Here is a 23,440-nt window from a genome sequence, read left to right on the forward strand (position 1 = left end):
AATAAATAATACTCTAAATAATGGGAACATGAGTGCATGTTGTAGGAGTAATGCACTGTAGTTGGAGCATGCGTGCATACAATTGGTCCACCAACATGACTGGCTCACACTGCGCCGCTGCAAGGCCTCTCCACTCGCTGGCGCACTGTGCCGCTGCATGGAGGCCCTAGTCAAGAGTAGAGTACTACTAGCTAGAGTAGCATACTCCCTCCGTCCCACGAATAAATGCAATTCTTGGACTTCTACGATTCGTGTTTGACCATTTATCTTATTTAAAAAATTTAAATAAATACTATTTATTTTGTTATGACTTATTTTATCGTTAGAGATATTTTCATAATAATTTATTTATTTTATTATTTATACAAAAAAAATTAAATAAGACAAATGATCAAACAGTAATCGTAGAAGTCAAAAAATTGCGTTTATTTGTGAGAACGGAGGGAGTAGCGTATAGGAGTATCCTAGAGTAGGGGCTCTATGACTGACCGTTGCGTTGATTTCTTGGGAACAGACGCCACACAGTCACGCAAGCCATGTTTCCTGCACAACCATATGCCAGACCTCGGCGCCATGATCCAAGATCGACGCCATGCGTTCTGACGTTGAGACTTTGCTACGTCAGTGGGGACACATCCGTTGCCACATCTCAACTGCCCTTGAACCTTGGCCCATCGCCGAGACGTGTTATCACAGCGCTGTCGAACACGACGCCGACCCTCTATTGTCCAAAAAACACGGAATTCAAATCTTTAGGGGTCTAATTATGAATATTTTTTTTAAAATAAGGGCTAAAAAAATAAAAAATTCGGCTGCCGTAGGCACATAATTATAAATCTGAACTGAATCTTATAAAGAAACTCCACTATAAGTTCATGCGCTTAAAGAAATAAAAACATATATTTGGAACTAAAAATAGGTGAACAGGTGGTAACCAAAACTCAGCCAGTCAGGTAAATAGGTGAAACCTTATGCATCGCTATTTACAAAATTGGGCAAGATATGGACCATGTAACAGTAGGAACTAGGAAAGACTTGATATCAGTAAAAATCATCTCACTTCAATTGTGGAATGGAATCTTCATCTGCCTGGCTGCTTCTCCCTCCAGAAACACCTGCTAGGACGGGGAATATTATATATGATGCAGGATGCCTCCATACTGATATTACAACAAAGAGAGACGAACAGACCATGGGATGATTCAGACCGATGTTGAACTGTACAGTACTTCTGTAGAACAATAACACGCATGGCTATCAGTAAAAAGAGAAGAATGATAAAGAAAAACACTGAAAACTTCGAAGCAACAAACTGATACCTGCTAGATGGCTTTTTACATGGTATATAGTTAATCCTTCGACCTTCATAACCTTCTGGACTGCTTTTGGAATTGCTTCTGCAGGAACAAAGAAAAGGAATAAAATTATCTGCTGACAAGGGTAAGACAACTAGCAATGTGACTGAAAAAATTTGAGACTTGCACTTCAGTGTCCAAGTAAGATAAATGTAAAACAGATCATAGAGAAGAAAAAAACATCAGTATCCTACTTTCGCTCCCACCGAGCTTGTTAACAGCATCAACAAAACAGTCATGAAGCTCAGGTGTCCAGCGCATCCTTGGCTTTGGAGCAGTGTTTGAAGAAGGGAGGCTGTCAGCGCCAAGTTTATCACAGTTGAAAGGGATCTGGTACGCTCCTCTGAGTAGTGGCAGTATAAGTAACTTTGAGGTGTTGCAATTCTTGCATCAACTGTCTACGAAAAAGGAATAACTTTAAGTCTTTAATTGCATTCAGCATTGCAAGATGAAGTCCAACTTCAATTTTCAAAATTAGGTTCACTGATAAGTGGTAAAGATCATATCATATTGTTTTACAGGTAGTATAAAACAAAGGAGAAGAGGAAGTCATGGAATAGTTAGGCCATGGCATGACCAAAACATATATCCAGATACCTTCAGCACAGATTCAGCAGAACCTACATTCTTCTGAAGCTGCATAGAACCCCCAGACGAGAACCACTCATTTTGTGGTGTAAGGTGAGAATTAGGATCGGCTGTAATGGTGTCTTGAAACTTGTTGGCCCAAGATGGTCACATTTTTTTATTTGGAAAAATCGACACTTGCTGGATAATCAAATAAACCTAGGAGTTGTTCTTGGTTCGAACATATCTGTTCAGATATTTCTGGAAAGTCCATCACCAAAGGCCTTGAATTACCGATTAATGATGAATGCGTTGCTAGCAATGGAGTATCAGGATCATATGGCTCAGTAACATATGATCCAGAACAAAGCTGCATTAGGTGATTCGTTGGTGAAATTGGAAGCTAACATATGTGTTGACATGGTATCATGTGCATCCATAGAAGTGTCGAATGAGGTGACAGAACTAATAGGCAGTTCCCTTTCAACAATAGATGATCTCTGCTCTGGAAAACTAGGAAATGATACCTCTGAGAATGCTGGTACTAATGTTAGAGCTGACGAAAGACATGGGGGAACTCTTCCACTGTGAAGCCGATTCATGGTTGATGTATGGCTGCATGCAGTACCCATCAGTTTAATCTGTTCAAGTGAAGCTTCAGTCATATCATTCACTAAGTGCAGAGATTTATTTCATCAATCATGTGAAGAAAACAATTGGAGAAAAAAAAAACAAGTGGCTGCAGGCAAACTAAAGATTGTAATCATAATGTAATAGAGAGCAAACTGCAAAGGATTGACAAAAGACATCTAGCATGAATTGCAGAGTTAAACCACTCCTTAAACATAAAGATAAGAGATAAAAGGAAAGAAGTATCAGATAGCTGATTAGAGCAAGATACACCTAATAAAGTAGTTTATGAAAAGAGTTAATAAGTGCAACGAAGAATACAAGGAAATAGAACATCAAAGAAAGAGATCATAAGAGAAAATACAGACAGAACAAACTGCAACGAGTAAGCTGAAATTGGCTTCTGGGTTGCTACTTACTTGTTTCTTCAGGTAATGGAATCGATGAAAGAAGCGCTACAACAACAACAACAACAACAAAGCCTTTAAGTCCCAAACAAGTTGGGGTAGGCTAGAGTTGAAACCCAGCAGAAGTCATCAAGGTTCAGGCACGTGAATAGCTGTTTTCCAAGCACTCATATCTAAGGCTAAGTCTTTGGGTATATTCCATCCTTTCAAGTATCCTTTTATTGCCTCTACCCAAGTCAACTTCGGTCTTCCTCTGCCTCTATTCAGCGTTACTATCCTGGCTTAGGATTCCACTACGCACCGGTGCCTCTGGAGGTCTCCATTGGACATGTTCAAACCATCTCAACCGGTGTTGGACAAGTTTTTCTTCAATTGATGCTACCCCTAATCCATCACGTATATCATCGTTCCGAACTCGATCCCTTCTTGTATGACCGCAAATCCAACGCAACATACACATTTCCGCGACACTTATCTGTTGAACATGTCGTCTTTTCGTAGGCCAACATTTTGCACCATACAACATAGCACGTCTAATCGCCGTCCTATAAAACTTGCCTTTTAGCTTCTGTGGTACCCTTTTGTCACCGATGAAAGAAGTGCTGCTAAACTTTAAATCTTAGATAGATGAGAGATTAGCATCATCTAGAATCATCAATTGTTTTCCTTTCAGAGGTCTGGGGTGGGGACCATGGTTCTGGACCTGCTACATGTACCCCTTTCTTCAATGACCAAACTAATAGTCCACTGCCATTCCATATTGCAGCAACTTGAACAACATGCTCTCTTAATTTAGAAATGATAATTATCTAAACCAACAAGCTATTGCACACCCAACCTTTCCTATAAGCAACATGTATACCTTCAATTTTTAAAAGCTTTACATGTGACTCAGATATATACAGACCCAACCGTTTATATTGTGAAAGCTGGCTATATTAAATTACTAGTATCTACCTTCCCAAAGCTTCTTTGTCTGATCAGCTAACTGTGTGGATGAAGCACCACCTATAATAAATTCCAACAATGAGCTTGCATTCTAGGAGTTCTCTTTGGTAGCAATGTGCCTCGTAGATGAAAACCCCGATTCGGCATGTACCAAACTTTCATTGAGAAGCTGGCTTGACAATGACCCATTCTACATTAGATTTCTCTTTTGCCATTATCCATTATCTCACACTTTTTAATTTCAATTGGAGTAGCAGAAATAGAAAACCAGAGGTTCTCAAACACCTCATTACTTACATTTGGAGTTCTGATCTGGGGTAGGTAGAATCTAAAAGCATTAAGGGGAGAAAGTAATGAGGAAAAAGTCAACTGGGCATTGATTGGTTTGCAGAATCGAAATGGTAGCAGCTTTAACAGAGGTAAAAACATACTTAGGCCGATGTGAAATACTGCTTTCAGTCAAGATAAAGAGATGAAACTGGATTGCAAACCAAATAACAAGAAAATCCACACTACAAAATTATTATATATATCATCACAAACAGTTCATTTATCACCCTAAAAAAAATTCCGTACGTTTCATGTCCAGAAAGCACAAAAAGAATATAGAAGAATGAACACAGGATGAATCTAGTAACTGTCTTTCATTTCACCTTGAAGACAAAAAAGAGCAAGAACAGATTCAGCCTCTAGGTTTACATGCATGAAATAGCCATAATCTATATCTCTTTCATTTCGACTGTTTCCAGCATGCAAAAAGGTGGAATCAATTGATTTTCTGCTGTTTCAGGTTCAGCCAATCAATGTTTGCAGTCAGCTGGGGGATCAGTCACTCATATTTTTCCTTGAACGATGCAGGAGAGTTGGCGTCATTTCATTAAAGCAGAAGAGTACAAAAGATGTACAACATCAACCCGACCCCGCCAACACACACACGCACAAACACACCAGTGACACACGTTAGTTCTTGATCATGCTACATGAAAAGTAAAAGATACAACCAACATAGCCGATCAGTCGGGCGTACCCAATGCAGAGAGCTCCCGCTCTGTGCGGGGTCTGGGGAAGGGTGTCAGTGGCAAGCCTTACCCTCGCCTGTGCAATGCGAGGAGACCTGCGACTCGAACCCGGGACCTTCCGGTCACAGGCGGTAAGACTCTACCGCTTGCACCAGGCCCGCCCTTCCCATAGCCGATCAGTCACTCTTTTAAAACTTAAAAGCGAAATGTCAGAATCAGCGTGCAAATTGTAATATTCAGCATGATCTTGAACTATAACTATGTTATCATGGAACCATTAGATGAAGTTGCTGAATATGGAATGCGTAGAGACATTGAATCCTTTCAGTAATCTCACCTGGAAGGAATAAAATCTAGCTTTAGCTGAAGAATTCTGAGCGCTTGGGTGCTCATCTCATTTAAATCTGAGAAAGGGAGCAGTTGCAATTATGAATAACTTACAGTGATGCTGATCCATTTCATCTTCTCTGCACTTACACTTTCTGAAAACAGTAAACATTAACACAAATAACTAACAAAGGAATTTGAAATGTGACATATCTCATAGTAACTATTTTTTTAATAGCATACCGATCTGCAGGAGTAGCATCATGAAATTGCTTATCTATTTGAGCAAGGTATATCTGGAACAAGCTTGACCTATGCGATCAGTTACAAACATAGAATTACCATTAATGATCACAAAAAATAAGAAAAGCCATCCCATAAGGTAAAAGGTCAGCTCACCGTGGTGGAATTGCTGCGGCAGTAAGAGCTGGAGGTAGAAGCCATAGTAAGGATGGTTTACTCTCTAATGACTGTCTTGCATAGTCAAGAATATCCTTTTCCTGTAGTTCAAAGCTTTGCATGAAGATACATTTTTTCAGGAGGTCTGAGAAAATAAAACATTGTAGATACCAAGATTAAAAATATATGCCCTCTTGCTAACAATTGTTATTGCGAGTTGTGACAGGCCCATTATGCATTTTATTTCCTGAGGGATCTCTGAAAGGCATGCTAATCATAACTAATAAAACTATTATGAAATCAGTTCCAAAGAATTTTTGTAGATTAAAACATATATCAGAAGGCCCAACATAGCGTGTCAAATTTTCTTATCAGTAAGTGTTCCAAAACCTGACCAGGATTCATGGGTCAGTTGAAGGGTCCAAGTTGATTAGATATATTACAACAACAACAAAGCCTTGATTAGATATATTACAAATGAATTAAAATGACATATGCTAATCGAAATGAAGACAAGGAACATGGTTTCAGAAAATAAATATTAGCATATAAAGGTAAGGAACTAGTTCGCTGACTCAAGTATTGTTTAAATCAATCAAGTACGTCAAACTAGACGAAGGGTAGTATGACAAGTTATTGGTTTTGATAATGTTATTTACCATTGTTGAATGTAGACTAAGGACTGAGCATTAGCAGCTCTCATCAAAAAATGGTTTTGTTTCAGTTTCCTGTCCCCATACTCACATGTGTAAGCACAGTTCCAGTAAGTGCACAGAAGGCCTGATTTGGTATACAACACATTACAGGTTCTGGCAAAGGAGTTTGATCATATGCCCTCCACAGATTTTAGTTACAGATGGACACTGAGGATTCATAGAAGCACCCTTGATAGTTCGCACAAAGACACATAACAGTGTTCAGTATTTAGGTGAACCTTCCTGAATTTATTCTTAAGATGTACAGATAAATACTTAGTTGACGGGTACAATCCCCATATTTCAAAAAATTTCTCACTGAGTTAAAGTTTCCTACATACAGAATCCTTGGCAAACTATTAACATGATATAAGTCCAAAATAGGAAAAACCTCCAAATTAAGATGTTCGTCTTGGAATTTCTCCTGAGAAGTTCTGTGAAGGCACTGGTGCAGATCAGCGTACTTCTTGGATATAGGAATGAAACAGAAACTGTGTGATATGAAGCCCTCTATCAATGTGTTCCATCGCCCTGTAATTGAACCCAGCAAGCATAGCTCCTACAAAGATAACACATACATGTTGATGTGACAATGTAGAAAGTTTATATACTAGAACCGTATACAGATGAAGGCCACAAGATGAGTAGTTACCATGGTTTCGACAAGACCACTATGACATGGTTCGGCTAAACCTTTCAAGGGCTCAAACACTTTCATCCACTGCTCTTTAGGAGCTTTAAAAATCAAACTAGCTCCAGCCAAAACCCGAATGGTCCGCTCATCAAGCAAATATGACAAACACTTGGCTCTCCATTGCTTCCACATTAGAAACTCATCGATCATTCGCGATGTTCTGTGTTGTAATAGCATTGAGTAAGTTCAGACTGGGGCATGCTATCGAGTAAGATAAAGGACACAGAAATGTGGATTTTGACAACAAAAGGCAACATATCGAAGGTGAATGCTTACTTTGGAATCACTGGGACGCATGGCTTATTACTACGATTTTCGAAGCTATTTCTTTTCACACTGTTCAAAAGTGTTTCCAGTCCTCTCTCAGCCAAACAAGCACACAATGCTGAATCCAGCGTTTTCTGAAATTCTTTAACTATAATGCGTGAATTGCCCATGGATTCTGCATGCGGTTCATCAGAACTAGTGGGAAGTCCACCATCACAAGCATTCATGGACTGCGCAAAACATGACAGATTCATATTCAATATTGACTCAGCATACTCTTGGCAAGCGTTGTGCACACCAGTAGCACAAATGCCATCAATATCCATCTCAACAACCGCTTCAAGAAGAGCATCAAAGCTTTCCACGCTCATTGTTTTTGCTTTCAGAAAATGTCGCACAACCAACACCCTTGCCATGGAAAGCATTTCTGAACGTACAGCAGCAAGACCCTGCACATGTAACAGAACATCACTACGCGTAACAACCCCAGAATCAACACATACACCGTACAAGCTTTGGAGAAGCACCTTCGGGAACTCGGGGCTCGAAGTGAGCTCAAGGAGTGCCGCATCGAGCTCTCTTGCAGAATCCTCGTACTGGCCCGAGTCACGCAGGTCCTTGAAAACCTAAACACAATGTAGGCACAATCGAGCAACTCAGGAGACATGTTTCCGAGTCAGTAATCGCAATCACTTCAAACCTTTTGCCGCAAAAATTCTGCAAATGTCTAGCATAAGAACGCGGCACAGACCAAAAGACATTATGGAGTCGAGGGGCAGGAGGCGAAAGGGATCGCTGCTGACCTCCTCGAAGAAGAGCGCCCACCGGAGGGCCTTCTTCACCTCGTCGGCGCTCCAAGTAGCGGCGACGCCGGACGAGGTGCGGCCGCCGGCAAGGACAACGACGTCCACGAAACCCCGGACCAGACCGAGCACCTCCTCCATGGCCACCGCTGGGTGCGCCCACCCCATTTTCCGAGCCCCTTTCTCACAATCCTGACTTCTGAAGGGACTGATGGGCAAGAAATCCTGCACTTTCCACTTTGCACTCAGAACCCTATCCTTGCGCATTTTCCTTTCTATCACTCGGTTGTGGTTCGCACCTCGCACACGGACACGGCACACTAGGCTGAGGTCCTGAAAATGCAATTTCGAATATACAAGGGGGTAATCGAATAATAGCCGCAAAACCCTAACTTCACCTCCGTCTCCCGTATAAACGAGCCAACCCACCCACCCCCGCGCCGCCGCCACTCAGCGCCGCGCTCGCGTTTCCTCCTCTCCGCTTCCAAGATGTCGAAGCGAGGTAAACTCCATGCTCCTTTCCCACTCGATCTTCTCGTGCATGGTTCGCCGCTTGTGCTGTTGTAGTATATCGTTCAGGTTATATGTTGAGAAATTTCGTTTCTGATGCGCGAGTCCTTGCGCTATTTGGAGCCCATCGTAAATGAGTAAATCATCTGATGTAGCAGCTGGTGGGTTCGGGATTAGTGATATTTTTAAACGAATTGTTCTAAATTTTGATGCCACGGTCATGAGTTTGATACGTAGTTACATCTGAGGTTATACGTTGAGCTTTGTGGTTTAGATGTTAGTTGGATTATTACGGATGTCAAATCTATATATTTTGTTGCAGTTCTAATGCTTGAAGTGTTACACTTCCTTACTTGTAGTCAGATCCACACTTAGATTGAAAAATGATGATATTTATATAGCAAAATGCGCCGTAGGTCCATTAACTTTTGGTCGTGTGTCACTTAGGTCCATCAACTCTCAAACTGCATTTCTAGGTCCATTAACTTTTGGTCGTATGTCACTTAGGTCCATCAACCTTCAAACTGCAGCTCTGGGTCCATTAACTTTTGAGTAAAATGCACCGGAGGTCCATTAACTTTTGAGGTGTCATCTAGGTCTATCAACTCTCAGACTGTATTTTTGGGCCCCTAAACTCCTCCAGTGTGATGTGTAGAGTTAATCGAATTGTCCCATTGGTTTCCTGTTTCATGTGCATTATAGAGCTAATCTAGTTGATCTTAAGTGAAGCGCAGCATGTCACATTTCTCAATCTAGGTGTTTCTCTATTTTATCATTTACTCCTACTTAGGTTCCTCTATTACTGGACAATCAGATTAAAGCTTTCTTTAAACAAACTTTGGGCTTGTATACAATTCGTTTTGCATCTCTGTGCTTTAAATGCTGCTTGTTACTATAGTTTACACTTAATAATGATGCAATGGAGTTCTGTGGTCTAAATGTGCTTTGAACTGCAGGACGTGGAGGTACTGCTGGAAACAAGTTCCGGATGTCACTGGGTCTACCAGTGGCAGCCACTGTGAACTGTGCTGATAACACTGGAGCCAAGAACCTGTACATCATTTCTGTGAAGGGAATCAAGGGGCGCCTTAATAGGCTTCCTTCTGCCTGTGTTGGTGACATGGTTATGGCAACTGTGAAGAAGGGAAAGCCTGACCTCAGGAAGAAGGTGATGCCAGCTGTCATTGTGAGGCAGCGCAAGCCATGGCGCCGAAAGGATGGTGTCTACATGTACTTTGAAGGTACATTTCTCATCATGACTGGATGCATTGACCCTAAATGGTTTAATCATTTGAGCTTTTGTGTGCTTGTAGAATTATCGAGAATTCAGTTCTCTTGAATAGGCTTCTTTTGATTTAGTTTTGATTCTTTAGAGTGTGATGTCTGCTTAGCTAACATTCTACTTTTGATATTACTTCTGAATTTTAGTAAACATGGTGATCAACACATCATAGTTGTTTTCTGCAAAATTGTACTCTAGAATACTTTATCCTGAGAAGTTATGATTAGATTTTTGGAAGCTCATGTTCTCTGTGTAAACAGTGTTGCTTCTTTACATAATAAAGAGTGACCATCCAGTATGGTCATTTGTCAAGAGGAAGCATATAAGCGAACTGGCCAGTATTAAACAGCATTGTGCATTTTTCTGCTGTGCAGTGTTACCTGTCTCCTGGCACATGTTAAAGCATTCGTGAAACAATGCCCAATATTACGTATTTGCTCAGTTAATTCAAACTCAGTAATGGTGAAGGTTTATGGCCCACTATAAACATGAAAGAACATGTGCAAGTTATATGTTGCATCTTGGTTGGATTTGATATTAGTTATGCCTTGATATAATTTGGCATAAACATATGGTTGAATTGAGTTATATTTTCTGTCTTCTGACATTTTTTGTGCTATCTTCACATATGTTGTTAGATTTAGATTAGAAGACATTTGGTGATCAGCAACTTTTTTATTTACCTGCTGCTCTTCTGGTCATCACATTTACTTTAGCCTTTGTTCGCTGTTCATACTTCTATAATGTTCTGTTTATGCGATATTGCAGACAATGCTGGAGTGATTGTGAACCCAAAGGGAGAGATGAAGGGTATAGTCCTGAAAGTTCTATGGTTTTATATGCATTATTACAACTATTCTGCTGTAGGCATAGTTGAAAATCATCCCTTGAATACAGCAAGCTGCTTATAGCTTTATGCCTTTATTATAAGCTAATACGTCTTCCATGCTGCAGGTTCTGCCATCACTGGACCCATCGGAAAGGAGTGTGCTGATCTCTGGCCCAGGATTGCTAGCGCGGCAAATGCGATTGTCTAATCGAAGCAGTTGGTTGAACTTTATTTAAAGTAGCATTTCCATTGTGTTGAGACTTGAGAAGATAGTTCTTGGTTAGATGAGCATTTGATGGCCCCAAAGATGTTTCCCCGGATTTTTGTGCTGCTGGATCGTTTCCTGTTAGCTTTGATGATATCCTCCCCATATCGATAAGAAGTTGTTGCTTAGCCTGACATTTGGCAGAGTTTAAATGTTATAAGTTTTGATATCTCGTGCTGTTTCGCATTGCTTTTCCTTGGGAGAGTTTGAAATGTTGGGTTGTTTTGGAATGGAATGCAGGGAATGGCGTAGAATCTCAAGTGAATTATACTTAATTTTCATTGAAAAAGATACAGGAAACAGGGAAAAAATCTGTCATTTGAAACATTGGTTGATTTTGTCTTTGTTTTGCCATCCCCATTCAGAAACATGGGAATGTGCTCTCCATTTCAGAAGAAATACTGGATATTTTTCAATTTGACTAGATTTATTGAAAATATCAGCCTTACTTTTTTTTAGAAACCGGGTGGCATTAGGTTTATTGATATAAAAGTTTAGCATTTCTTACAAAGACACCCTTGATAAAAGCAAAATTACATCCAAGTCCTTGTAAGACTTTCTTGGTCATCTTCAACGTTGGCCACCGGAGTTGCCGCTCGACACGTCGGCTCACGAAGAGAGGAGCGCCAAAGCTGCAACTTGAAGCCAATTCCTAGCTTGACGAAGGAACTTCTGAAGAAGCGACATAAACTTTAAACGCTACATCAGTCGGCACACCGAAGAAGCCGATGCACACTTGAATCGTTGAACGCCCGAGCAATCCGTCGCCGAGAGAAAGGAGATCTGGCGCCTCAAGACAATGTTGGCGACCTCCAAGCAACCAACGACGAAGCGACACCAAAATGGAGACTCCAACCCGATTTCTCAAGGTAGAAGGAAACATACATCACAGCTCCATCCCCAGAAGACGGCGCCACCGCCGCGATTGCTAGAGATGCTCCGGAGGAACAAAAGAACCGGTCGCCTAAACCCTAAGCCACCGAGATAAGCTCGCCTTCGCGTCACTGACGTCTAAGCGAAGAACCCTAACCATAACCTAACTAGAAGTACTTTAATAGGAGGGAATATGTACACCACCCACCGGATCCCCGACTCTCTAGGCATACCGGCGCCACGAAGGCCACCGGCGGCGAGGAGAGGTAGTGAATCTGGCGGTGGGAGCGAGAATCGCCTTGAAGTCGCCCGTCTTAACTGTAGCAGGGGAACGAGATGCTTTGAGTGGAGTCTTGTCGTACCTACGTGAAATAGTTGAAAATATCAGCCTACTAGGCCTAGGGCTGGACAAAATACCCGTGGCTCGTCAAATCGCTCGACTCGTAACCGGCTCGGCTCGTTTTAACTTTTCACGAGCTAAGCTAGAAGTCTAGCTCGCTGTTTTAACGAGCCAGCTCGTGAGCTGCTCACGAGTTGAGGCCTGTCAGTCCACGACCATGAATTCACAAGATGATGATGATGATGATGCTGACCTAGAAATGTCAACCTATTTTATTGGTATGTAATCCTTATTTTTAGCTTTTTATATGGATTTTGATTTTATAATTGTCATGGTAATTAAATGTTGATTTATGGATTATTTTCCAGATAGAAGATGATGATGCTGATATTGAATTTGTGGACTTTCCTAAGTCTGCGATGGCAAGCAACTAGTAAGTATGCTGAAACTGTATGGATCATGGATGGACCAACTATGTTTCATGGTTGATACTTTTGATGAACCTAATGTGTATTAATCATGTATGGTTGCATAATTATGGACGTGACCTTCTGAAATTAATGTAGCATAAACATGTGTGTCCTATTTTTTTAGTAGCTCACGAGCTAAACGAGACAGCTCGAGCTCACTAACGAGCCAGCTTGAGCTAGACTGAGCCGAACTGAGCTGGCACAATATCCGGCCCTAACTAGGCCCATGCTTATACCCATCCTACCTATTCGGCAGCGGGCCAGACCTGATGGCCCGATAGATGTCCAGGTCCGGCGCATCCCAGCCTCGCCTAAACACAGGGGACTAGAGATGGAGAGCCGTTCTATCTCCAGATTCCAGTGGCGAATGTTCTATCTCCAGTGGCGAAGTCATTCGGAGTTCGGACATGTGGGCCACGTCTCCTCCGCCGCACCCACTCCAGCTCCGGCGACCGCCGCCTCCTCCTTTCCTCGTCCGCCGCCGTAACAAGCGGACTGGACTGCATCGCGGCCTCACAGGACCCGCTCACCGCGCTGACCCGCGTGCTGTGGGGGCGCGCGCTGCCACCGGCGCAGCTCGTCCTCGCCGTGCGCCACGGCTGGACCACGGCGTGGCAGCTCCTGATGCGGCAGCTGGCGCCGTCGGACCCCGCGACGGGCGCCTTCACCCGTAGCCCTGCCCGCTTCCCCGCCGTCGCGGGGGAGCCCAGCTCCCGGCTCCACCTCTACGTGGGCCTCCCCTGCCCCTGGGCGCACCGCGCCCTCGTCGTCCGCGCGCTCCTCGGCCTCGAGGCCCGCCTCCCGGTCTCCGTCGCCATTCCCGGTGACGACGGCGCGTGGTCCTTCACGCCCGGCAGCCCCGACCGGCTCTACGGGAAGCAGAAGCTCCGGGAGGTGTACGCCCTGCGGAGCGGTGGGTTCGAGGGCAGGGCCTCGGTGCCGATGCTCTGGGACGCCGAACGCCGCGAGGTGGTCTGCAACGAGAGCATCGAGATCGCCAAGTTCCTCTGCGGCCTCGCGGGCGACGGCGGCCTCGACCTGTGGCCGCCGGAGCTGCGCCAGGACGTCGACCGCTGGTACGGCCTCATCTACCCCAGCGTCAACAACGGCGTGTACAGGTATATCAGAAACTGGATTGCTCTGCAGCATTGCCCTGATCAAATCATCAGTTACAGCAACTGAATTCTCTGATCCCTGGCTGATAATTCTGTGATCAAATTACCAATTGCAGGATGTGGGTTTGCACAGAGCCAGGAAGGCGTACGACGCCGCGGCGAGCGAGCTGTTTGGCGCGCTCGACAGGCTGGAGGCTCACCTCGCCGGCTCCCGCTACCTGTGCGGCGAGAGGCTCACGCTGGCCGACGTCTGCCTCTTCACGACGCTCATCCGCTTCGACCTCGTCTACAACACGCTGTTCCGGTGCACCAGGCGGAAGCTGGCCGAGTACCCCAGCCTCCACGCCTACACGCGCGACATCTACCAGATGCCCAAGGTCGCCGAGACGTGCGACATGGAAGCCATCATGGCAGGATACTTCAAGACCCTCTTCCCGCTCAACCCTGGCGGGATCCAGCCACTCCCGCCGGCGACCTGCGATAGGGAGTCGCTCTTGAGGCCACACGGCAGGGAGGCCTTGTCCTGTGCTGCTGGCACGCCGCTTGAAGCAGCCGGCGTTTCATAATTCAGGCTATGAACAAAGCTTCTGAAACTGCAGAAAGAGTTTATAGTTCTACCAGATACTGATGCTTCAGCTTCATTTGATCAAGAAACTGCCATTCATAAACTCTTGGCCATATGAGTCACTGGTTAAATATGTTGTCAAGATCTGTGCTGCCAGTGATGATTATGATAGTGTTTCGGATGAAGATAGAATTGGTTCTGCTCAGTGTACCCAAACTGTGAATTCCAGTGTACTTATTAGAATCCTTAGTGTAATAAAGCGCACCTCTTTGGACATGTAAATTTTGTAAAGCAGCTGATGAGTGAGTTGTATAAAAGATGAATCTTATTGACTATTGGCATGTGTTCTGTTCCATGGGTAATTGTCTGGTACAGCTTACAAGATATCTTTGTTAGTCTGTGTTGTAGAGCCATCAGCCCATCACTGTCTAAATATGCATCAGAACTGTCTGCAAATGAGACTTACTTCTATATGATTTGTTTGCCTAAACGATAGTATATCCACGATTGCTATTTCGCATGAACTGGTTTTAGAACATCGTGTGGCACTGGTTAATAAGTAAAGGTGAGCATTTATATAATTGCGAGTCAGAATTGCATGTTGTATTTAGCACTTGATTCTGGCACTCAAGCAAATTTAATCAAAATACAACTCACTGCAATCTCCAGAACCACATTTAACCAAAATATAGTAGTCATTTAAGTGGTCAGCTCCGTTTATTTCACTGCGTTTGTGTGAAGTAACTGCTCAGCATGCATGATCCAGATGCTATCCAGAGGTAGATGTCCATGTTAGATTGATCTCTTCCAATTGGTCCAGGGCCCTGAGATCCGCAACCTGATTGGGAGCGCCCAACCGCTCCATGGTTGGTGGGCCCCCGTCGCACAGCGTCATAAAAAGGGAGGTGGGGGCCGGGGCACAAGGCACGAGGTTCACCTGAGCCACCAGACGCCCCACCTACAGTCCCTAAACTCTAGCCGATCTAGAGAGGGGGCGCTGCCAGCGACGGGAAGCTCCGCCACCGCGACAGCGCCTTCACCGCCGGGCTACACCGCGCCACCGTCAAGCGACCCCATGGCCAGCTCGTCTTCTACGAAGGTGGCTGATGGTTTGCACCTCAGCAACCCCCCTCTCTCTCTCTATCTGTAAATCTCGTACTACTTCATATTTTAGGACTTGCTATTTATTCCAAATGTCAGTAAACATACTAGATCTATGGCTAGTTGATCATGTAAATCTCTATCAATGGTATCAGTCACCTAACTAGACGTAGATCTAGCTTATCGGGGTAGAAAACCAAGTAGCAGCAATTAGAAGGAGATGAGAGATCCGATTCGGATCTAAGCAGAGGGTTCATCGAACCCTAAACCCAAATCAGGTGAAGAAAAGGAGTAAGAAAGGGTTTCAGTTTTAAAAAGGAACTCAAACCCTAACCCTAACCCGTGTAGACAACTCGGGGAAGAAAAAAAGTAGCCAAACCCTAACCCTAACTCGACCTAACCCTAACCCTAACCCAAAATCGGACAAGATCCAAGAAAAATAGAAGAAGATCCAAGCAGAGAAAAGAAGGAGAAAGGGGAAGGGCTTCGGAGGCGGCTTACCTCGCCGCCCTCCACTCACCGGAGTCTTCGGGAAGGGCTTCGCGCCGCCTGCTAGGGCGCCACCGCTAGGCCGTTCAACGACGGCGCGCTCACCCGAAGGGGAGCGCGCCGCCGACGAGGCCGCTGCCTCACTGCCGCTCGGTGGCTGCCGCTGGATGCGCTAAGAGAGGAAGGGGAGGAGAACAGAATGAGCTAGGGTTCAGGAGCCGACGTTGTGTCGTGCGTTTTTGATCCGCCGAGAACGCCGTGTAGCCGTCCGATCTGCATCAACGGCTCAGAGCGCTCGGGCCAGCTTTCGGCCCAGGCGGGCGCGAGCGGCGGGCCGCTTTCCCGGCCCAGGCCCAGGTTGCGGCCTGGGCGCGGGGCAGCGCGCGGGAGAGAGAGAGCGCAGCCGTGGGCCGTTTTGTTGCTCGGGCCAGATGAACAATATAGATTGAGCCTTTTTTCCAGTGAATTTAGTTTTTTCCTAGAAATTGATTATTGGCTCAAATAAACCTATGGGTTAAAATTCGTCAATTGAGTTTAAGTTTCCGCTACAATGATTATGTTTATCCTCTAATTAATTTTGGAATTAACGGAAAATTTTAATTGGAGGAGTAGTAATATTTGTTTAAGTCAATTATGATATTGTTATTTTTTGACCAACGTTGATGATAACAATATTGTAATTTTATTCATAAGTTTTTCCATGAATTAATTCTATTTTTGTCCAACGGTGATGTAGAATTAGTGTATAAGAATGTTGTATGGTTTAATTTTGACCAACGTTAAATTAAAGCATGCAATTATGATGTCATATTTTCTCACTATCTCTGACGATGTTTTCCAGGACTCAACCCAATGGCTTTTATCTCGCACATACCGCATCTTGAAGGGGACAACTACAGGGTATGACGAGAGAAGTATGAACTAGCACTTGCGCTGTCTGATCTCAAACGCAAGAAATGGAACATTTCAAACCGCAAGTGCTTGATGGTGGCTAAGTCCACAATTTCAGATGCAATAAGAGGGTCTATCCCAGATTGTGATACCACCACAGAGTATCTTAAGAAGGTAGAGAGTCAGTTCACTGGCTCTTCAAAGGCTTATGCCAATACTTTGATCAAGAAATTGTTCAATAAGAAATATACTAGTGACGGTATCAGAGAGCACATACTGAAGATGAGTAACACGGCTTCGAAGCTGAAGGCAATGGATTTAGGGCTTAAGGATGGGTTCCTAATTCATTTGGTTTTGCTTCCTTGCCAAAGGAATATAAAACTTTTGTTGTTAATTACAACATACATCCCAATAAGTGGGATATAGAGAAGCTCATCGCAATGTGTGTTCAAGAAAAGGAGAGGCTGAAATCCTAACAGGGTGACTCTGCTAACCTTGTGAAGGACAAGAAGAAGAACTTTAATAAGAATGTCAAACCTTAAGGGAAAGCCTCCTCAGAATGACCACCATAAGAAGAACAACAATGTTCAAGTTGAGAAGGATCAGTGTAAATGGTGCAAGAAGCATGGACATTACCAGAGGGACTGTCCAGACTTCCTAAAGAGACTTCTGAAGAGAGGTGATGATTTTGTTATATTCATAAATGAATCCTTGTATTTAAGTTATGCAGAATCTACTTGGTGGATTGATTCAGATGAAACTGTTCATGTTGCAAATTCATTACAGGAAATTCCGTACGAGGAGAACCCTGCAAAGAGGAGAAAGAAGGATTAAAGTAACAAATGGAGTTGAAGCTGAAGTTGAAGCCATTGGAGATGATGGATTTATACTTCAGCTTTCATATATTCTTTATATACCCTCTTTGCGTAGAAACTTGATAAGTGTCTCACGACTTGACGATGATGGTTATGATTGTCATTTTGGTAATGGCAAATGTCGGATTGTGTATAATAATAAGTATGTTGGTCTTGTCTTGCGATAAGACAAACTTTATTTATTATCACTTTCTGAGAATGTGAATGCTGTGAGCACTGAGAATGAGAATGCTTCCTTGTCTATGAATGCAACAAATAAGCGGAAGATAGTGCATGATGTATCTTCGAAATTATGCCACTGTCGTTTATGCCATATTTCGAGGGGGAGAATAGAGTGATTGATTAAGAAATCAATTCTTCCGCCTTTAGAAATTTTAGATTTAGAGCAATGCATTGATTGCATAAAAAGAAAAATACCTTAAGAAAATAAAGAAAGATGCCAAACGAAGCGCATGAATTTTAGAAATAGTTCACACAGACACCTGTGGTCCTTTTCTTGTGAAGAGTGTGGATGGTTATGATTCATTTATAACATTCACAGATGACTATTCTCGTTTTGGCTATATTTATCCAATTAAGGAAAAATCAAAAGCATGGGATAAATTTAAGATATTTAAGGCTGAAGTAGAAAATCAGCACAACTTAAAGATTAAGGTAGTAAGGTCTGACCGTGGAGGAGAGTACTACGGTCGACACACCCCATATGGCCAAGTTCCTGGACCCTTTGCAAGGTTCTTACAGGAAAATAGCATAGTAGCCCAGTATTCTACATCGAGCGAGCCTCAGCAGAATGGAGTAGCTGAAAGACGCAACCGTACCTTAATGGATATGGTGAGAAGCATGATAAATTACTCTACCTTACCGATAAGTTTATGGATGGAGACATTAAAAACCGTCATTCATATTCTTAATCGAGTGTCAAGCAAGTCGGTGCACAAAACGTCGTATGAGTTGTGGACAGGAAAGAAACCCTCACTTAACTATTTACGTGTGTGGGGTTATCCAGCTGAGGCAAAAGCTTTTAACCCAAACATAGGGAAGCTAGACTCCAATACAGTCAGTTGTCATTTCATTGGTTATCTAGAAAAGTCAAAAGGTTATCGCTTCTATTGTCCTATCAGACAAACAAAGTTTGTAGAAACAAGACATGCTGTCTTTTTGGAGGATGATATGATCAGGGGGAGCATGGTAGCGCGAGAAATTAGTTTTGAAGAGAAACGAGTGCACGTGCCCACTCCTTTGGTTCATGAGCCATTCTTCACGCTACCTGTTGTTGTTGTACCAACAGTGTAAGACACTGTAGTAACAGCACCTGTTGTTAGTTCTCCTGTGGCAACAATGAATGAACATGAGGAACCTGTCCTTCAGGATCCCATAGAATCCGTTGTCACACATGAGAGAGAGCAACAACCGCTCATATAGAACAAGTGTAATCTAATGAGGCCCCTAGAAGGTCTCAAAGAGTTAGGAGATCAGCCATTTCTGATGATTACGAAGTTTATGAATGTGAGGAATTTCAAATGGAGGGTGATCCCACCTCATTTAAAGAAGCCATGAGAAGCGCTCACTCATCCAAGTGGCTTGAAGCCATAGAAGATAAAATGAAATCAATGAAAACCAACGATGTTTGGGACTTAGAAACAATTCCTAAAGGAGCCAAGACAGTATATTGTAAATGGGTCTACAAAACCAAACATGACTTCAAAGGGAATATAGAAAGATTCAAAGCGCGACTTGTGGCGAAAGGTTTCACGCAAAGAGAAGGCATAGATTACAACGAGATATTTTCTCCAGTCTCATGTAAGGATTCTTTTAGAATCATAATGGCACTTGTAGCATATTATGATTTAGAATTACATCAGATGGATGTAAAGACAGCGTTCCTAAACAGGGATCTGGAGGAAAATGTTTACATGGCACAACCGAAAGATTTTTGTTGTGGGAGAAAAAGAACGTATGGGATGCCGCTTGAAGAAATCCATTTACGGATTAAAACAAGCTTTAAGACAGTGGTATTTGAAGTTTGACACTATAATAAGAAAGTTTGGGTTTCAAGAAAATATAGAGGATAATTGCGTTTATGCAAAGTTCAAGAATAGGAAGTACATTTTCCTACTTATGTGTGGATGACATCTTGCTCGCTAGCAGTGATGTTAATCTACTACTAGAAACAAAGAAGTTCTTGTCCTCAAAGTTTGATATGAAGGATCTCGGTGAAGCTTCATTCGTCCTAGGAATAAAGATTCACCGAGATAGAGAAAATGATGTTTTAGGAATACAATATGCTCAATTGGTAAACTTCACAAAAGGCATACTTAAAAAAAGTTTAAAAAAATACAGTATGCAAAATTGTAAGTCTTCACTTGCTTCCATAGTCAAGGGCGACAGATATGAGAATTTTAATGTCCCAGGAACTAATATGAGATCGATCAAATGAAAGCGGTTCCATATAGTTCAGCTGTCGAAAGTTTACAGTATACTCAAGTGTGTACTCACCCTGACTTGGCATTTGTTACCGGGTTACTTGGCAGATATCAGAGTAATCCAGAAATAGAACACTGAAAATTAGTAAAAAAAAGTTTTGCGTTACCTACAAGGTACGAAGGGTCTCATGCTAACGTACAGAAGATCTGATTCCCTGCACATAGAGGGGTATACAGATTCTGATTATGTGGGAGATGACAAAAAATCCATGTCAGGATACATATTCACTCTCATAGGAGGAGCTTATCGTGAAGAAGCTCAAAGCAAACCGTCACTACATCGTCCACAATGTATGTCGAGTTTGTAGCATGTTATGAGGCCACATGACAGGTGAATTGGCTGAAGAAATTCATGCCCCGGTTGAAAGTGGTAGACAACATATATAAACCACTCAAGTTATACTACGATAATAATCTAGCAATATGTTATGCTCACAAAAATAAGTCAAGTGGTGCTGCTAAGCACATTGACATAAAGTATTATGTTGTGAAAGATAAAGTACGGGATCATATAATTAGTCTTAAGCATATAAGAACAGAAAAGATGTTCGTGGATCCGCTTACAGAAGGCTTACCACCCAGCGTGTTCAGAGAACATTTAGCCGGCATGGGTTTAAGGGAAAGCCTATGATTCCTAGACAATGAGAGCATAGTTGAGAATATGTTTCAAAACAGAGAGGTGCATTGTAGCTGTTTAATCTAATGGCAACTGACCGTGACGATGAGACACGCTCTATGCATTGATATGTGATGGAATAGGAACAAGATAAAGTAAGTAAGTTAAGTTTAAGTCATAAGGTGAGATCAAGAGGGAGAATGTTAGATTGATCTCTTCCAATTCCCTTGGATCCGCGCCCTGATCGGGGGCGCCCAACCACTCCATGGTTGGTGGGCCCCCGTCGCACAGCGCCATAAAAAGAGAGGTGGGGGCCAGGGCACAAGGTTCACCTGAGCCGTCAAACGCCCCACCTACAGTCCCTAAACCTTAAGTCGATCTAGTGAGGGGACGTTGCCAGCGACGGAAAGACCGCCCCCTCTACACCGCCGCCACTGCATCCGCGACTTCACCACCGGACCTCACCGCGCCACCGACAAGCACCCCATGGTAAGCTCGTCTTCTATGAAGACGGCCGATGATTTGCACCTCCGCAACCCCTCTCTCTCTCTCTCTCTCCTCTCTCTCTCTCTCTCTCTCTCTCTCTTCTCTCTGTTTCTCGCACTAGCATGTTCTAGGGTTTGCTATTCAATCTGTATGCTAGATCTATGGCTAGATGATCCTGTCAAGTCTATCAGTCCACAGCCGATACATGTTGATTACAGAGTTTAATTGCATAATAGTGAAAATCTGCACCAGAACCACATATTCCAATGCTCACTCACATTGCGTGGATGGCTTACAAATATGGTATATGCTCAAAGATGAAGACAGCATGTAAAATTACCTCCAAACAACACTATTTTTACAACGTTGTATCAACGCAACGTTGTATCAACGCCCTCCGTTTCCATAAACAGCTTGTGTTCTCTAATGTATTCAATTACTTCATCACTAGTAAGATACTTTATCGATAGACATCTTCTTATGCAGTCTCTGAAATTCAGTCATACATAGAAGCACATCATTGTTCAAGAAGCGATCAAGCACATGAACAGCATAAAGCTATCAACAAACAGATGCCTGTAAGAATTATACCTTACTCTGGATGAACTGATCTGATTTGGCACAATCTCATCGACCGAAATAACGTTATCCTGGAAAGGAGTTCAGAAATGATCATACACAGCGAACATCAGTAAAAAAACTTATTCTGCTTCAATTGAAACCATCTGACAACAAGTTTGTACCCTGCATTCTTGCAATATATCACTGTTGGCTATCAACTTCCCAACATCTTTTCCTTCTCGGCGTATACATATGACACCGAAGTCCTTGCATATGGTTCTGACCTGGAAGCAAAAGTAGGTGTCATCAAAGTAAGGTTGACAAGGAAAATCAAAATGCAACTAAAGACCATGCCATAAGTTTGCAAAAAGGGTGCAAAAGTTTATTATTAGCAAAGTTCAAGATTTCTACCTGGTCTAGGATCCAAACACCTGGAGTGCTGAATGACTCGAGCAAGTCAGAACCACATAAAAGCATTACCTTCAGGCTACCTGAAAGAATTAATTAGTAGCTGATATAAAAGGAAATATCACCATTGAAGTGTAAACTACACCCGTGGGATCCAACAGACAAAAGTATAAAAACTTTACATGTTATGTTGGAGCACCAAAAAAAATCCTCATATACATACCTTGGTCAGCTACACCATCCTTGCACAGTAAGTTTCGGACTCTCGAAAGAACGGTCAAAGTGCGCTGATAACCTTTCTGCATTGCCTATCAAGACAGACAATTCATACTATTCATTCATAGCATAACCCAAAAAAAACTTACTGACTCGGAGCATGTAAAATCAAGTTACCTCCCACGGATCAACCATCACAAAAGATGAGCTTTTGCACGCAAGTTCACAAAAGCGAATTCGGTGAGCAGCCGGTAAGAGGTCCTAAACAACTTTTAAATCTGAACTCAGTTAAGAGAACATGAACACAAACTATACAGTTCCGTAAGCTTTCTGCGAGGTCAAACATGTACCTTCTTCTTATATGCATCATTCACCGGAGACATGTAGCCACCCAACACAGAATAACCTCGCTGCTCGAGTTCATCCTTTGCCAACTCTACAGCAAACAGGGGCAGCAAGAAACTTCACTACTCGCTCCCAATCACAACCGAAGGGGTGGCAAAGAAGTGTCAGCAGAAATCAGCAAGCTTCGAAGCATACCAAACATGCGCAGGTGCATGTACGTGGGAGGATTGAAGCTCCCGGTGGCCACGAGCACGACGCCACCTCGGCTTCCTCCGTCCCTTCCGCTGCCGCATCAGAGAATCCGGGGATCAGATGACAGACGAGCCCATCCATCACGCGATCGAAACAGGACAAGACAAGATTTCTCCTACCTGTTCGGTCCAGCGGAGAGCTTCTCTCGCGGGAGAGGCACGTCCACGCCGACCTCCTCCATCGCCGGCGAGAGGAGAGCAGGCGGCTCTCGCCGTGCGGCGTGCCCGGCGCGGTGATGCGGTGTGGGGGAGAATCTGTCACCTCGTCGCTGCCGCTGGGCTGAGTTATTAAGGGGTTGGGCTTTTATGGACCAGGGCCTGTTAATCACGGAATGCAACGGCCCATTGAGAAAGCGTA

The 23,440-nt window shown here is 43.3% G+C and overlaps 3 protein-coding genes, 1 non-coding gene and 1 pseudogene across 10 annotated transcripts; 3 read left to right on the forward strand and 2 right to left on the reverse strand.

Annotated features, from left to right (window-relative positions):
• Positions 1-1,324: 1,324 nt before the first annotated feature.
• LOC136478334 (uncharacterized) lies at positions 1,325-21,764 on the reverse strand. Of its 7 annotated transcripts, XM_066476750.1 has the most exons (14): positions 21,642-21,764; positions 8,112-8,444; positions 7,836-7,934; positions 7,318-7,757; positions 7,000-7,201; positions 6,739-6,906; positions 5,653-5,753; positions 5,497-5,565; positions 5,368-5,408; positions 5,202-5,263; positions 2,450-2,563; positions 2,169-2,292; positions 1,550-1,752; positions 1,325-1,397 (listed from the first exon to the last, which is right to left on the reverse strand). In XM_066476750.1, the coding sequence occupies exons 2-14, from the start codon at positions 8,376-8,378 to the stop codon at positions 1,365-1,367; spliced, it is 1,923 nt and encodes a 640-aa protein (XP_066332847.1). In that variant the 5' UTR covers positions 8,379-8,444; positions 21,642-21,764; the 3' UTR covers positions 1,325-1,364. The 7 variants fall into 7 exon arrangements, 2 of the variants coding, with proteins under 2 accessions (XP_066332847.1, XP_066332848.1); XR_010764241.1 differs by lacking the exon at positions 2,169-2,292 and having other exon boundaries at positions 1,550-1,749; XM_066476751.1 differs by lacking the exon at positions 2,169-2,292 and having other exon boundaries at positions 1,550-1,753.
• Positions 8,475-11,166, forward strand: LOC136478336 (large ribosomal subunit protein uL14x/uL14z/uL14y). Its single transcript, XM_066476754.1, has 4 exons — positions 8,475-8,613; positions 9,578-9,862; positions 10,672-10,713; positions 10,858-11,166. Exons 1-4 carry the CDS (start codon positions 8,601-8,603, stop codon positions 10,938-10,940), a joined length of 423 nt encoding a protein of 140 aa, XP_066332851.1. The 5' UTR covers positions 8,475-8,600; the 3' UTR covers positions 10,941-11,166.
• LOC136478923 (small nucleolar RNA snoR137) lies at positions 10,165-10,301 on the forward strand. Its single transcript, XR_010764575.1, has one exon. It is a non-coding gene; the product is annotated as a small nucleolar RNA snoR137 (small nucleolar RNA).
• LOC136475179 (uncharacterized) lies at positions 13,021-14,695 on the forward strand (annotated as a pseudogene).
• LOC136478335 (nicotinamide/nicotinic acid mononucleotide adenylyltransferase-like) lies at positions 21,502-23,394 on the reverse strand. The gene is made up of 9 exons (XM_066476753.1): positions 23,203-23,394; positions 23,027-23,115; positions 22,837-22,922; positions 22,664-22,747; positions 22,494-22,578; positions 22,274-22,353; positions 22,045-22,146; positions 21,893-21,951; positions 21,502-21,790 (listed from the first exon to the last, which is right to left on the reverse strand). The coding sequence occupies exons 1-9, from the start codon at positions 23,262-23,264 to the stop codon at positions 21,673-21,675; spliced, it is 765 nt and encodes a 254-aa protein (XP_066332850.1). The 5' UTR covers positions 23,265-23,394; the 3' UTR covers positions 21,502-21,672.
• Positions 23,395-23,440: the final 46 nt, after the last annotated feature.

The sequence above is a fragment of the Miscanthus floridulus genome, chromosome 8 (assembly GCF_019320115.1).
Source record: "Miscanthus floridulus cultivar M001 chromosome 8, ASM1932011v1, whole genome shotgun sequence".
Classification (NCBI taxonomy): domain Eukaryota; kingdom Viridiplantae; phylum Streptophyta; class Magnoliopsida; order Poales; family Poaceae; genus Miscanthus; species Miscanthus floridulus.

What these genes read in the sequence shown, in the direction of transcription:
- LOC136478335 (XM_066476753.1), bottom strand. Translation starts at nt 23,264, where the DNA reads ATGGAGGAGGTCGGCGTGGACGTGCCTCTCCCGCGAGAGAAGCTCTCC. An exon ending in ATGATGCATATAAGAAGAAG is followed by an intron (nt 22,748 to 22,836) that starts GTACATGTTTGA and finishes AAAGTTGTTTAG; the next exon opens with GACCTCTTACCGGCTGCTCA. An exon ending in ATATATTGCAAGAATGCAGG is followed by an intron (nt 21,952 to 22,044) that starts GTACAAACTTGT and finishes ACTCCTTTCCAG; the next exon opens with GATAACGTTATTTCGGTCGA.
- LOC136478334 (XM_066476750.1), bottom strand. Translation starts at nt 8,378, where the DNA reads ATGCGCAAGGATAGGGTTCTGAGTGCAAAGTGGAAAGTGCAGGATTTC. An exon ending in CGAGCCCCGAGTTCCCGAAG is followed by an intron (nt 7,758 to 7,835) that starts GTGCTTCTCCAA and finishes TTACATGTGCAG; the next exon opens with GGTCTTGCTGCTGTACGTTC. An exon ending in ACGAACATCTTAATTTGGAG is followed by an intron (nt 5,754 to 6,738) that starts GTTTTTCCTATT and finishes TTTGAACTACAG; the next exon opens with GAAAAGGATATTCTTGACTA.
- LOC136478336 (XM_066476754.1), top strand. An exon ending in TGTCTACATGTACTTTGAAG is followed by an intron (nt 9,863 to 10,671) that starts GTACATTTCTCA and finishes GCGATATTGCAG; the next exon opens with ACAATGCTGGAGTGATTGTG. An exon ending in CCCAAAGGGAGAGATGAAGG is followed by an intron (nt 10,714 to 10,857) that starts GTATAGTCCTGA and finishes TCCATGCTGCAG; the next exon opens with GTTCTGCCATCACTGGACCC.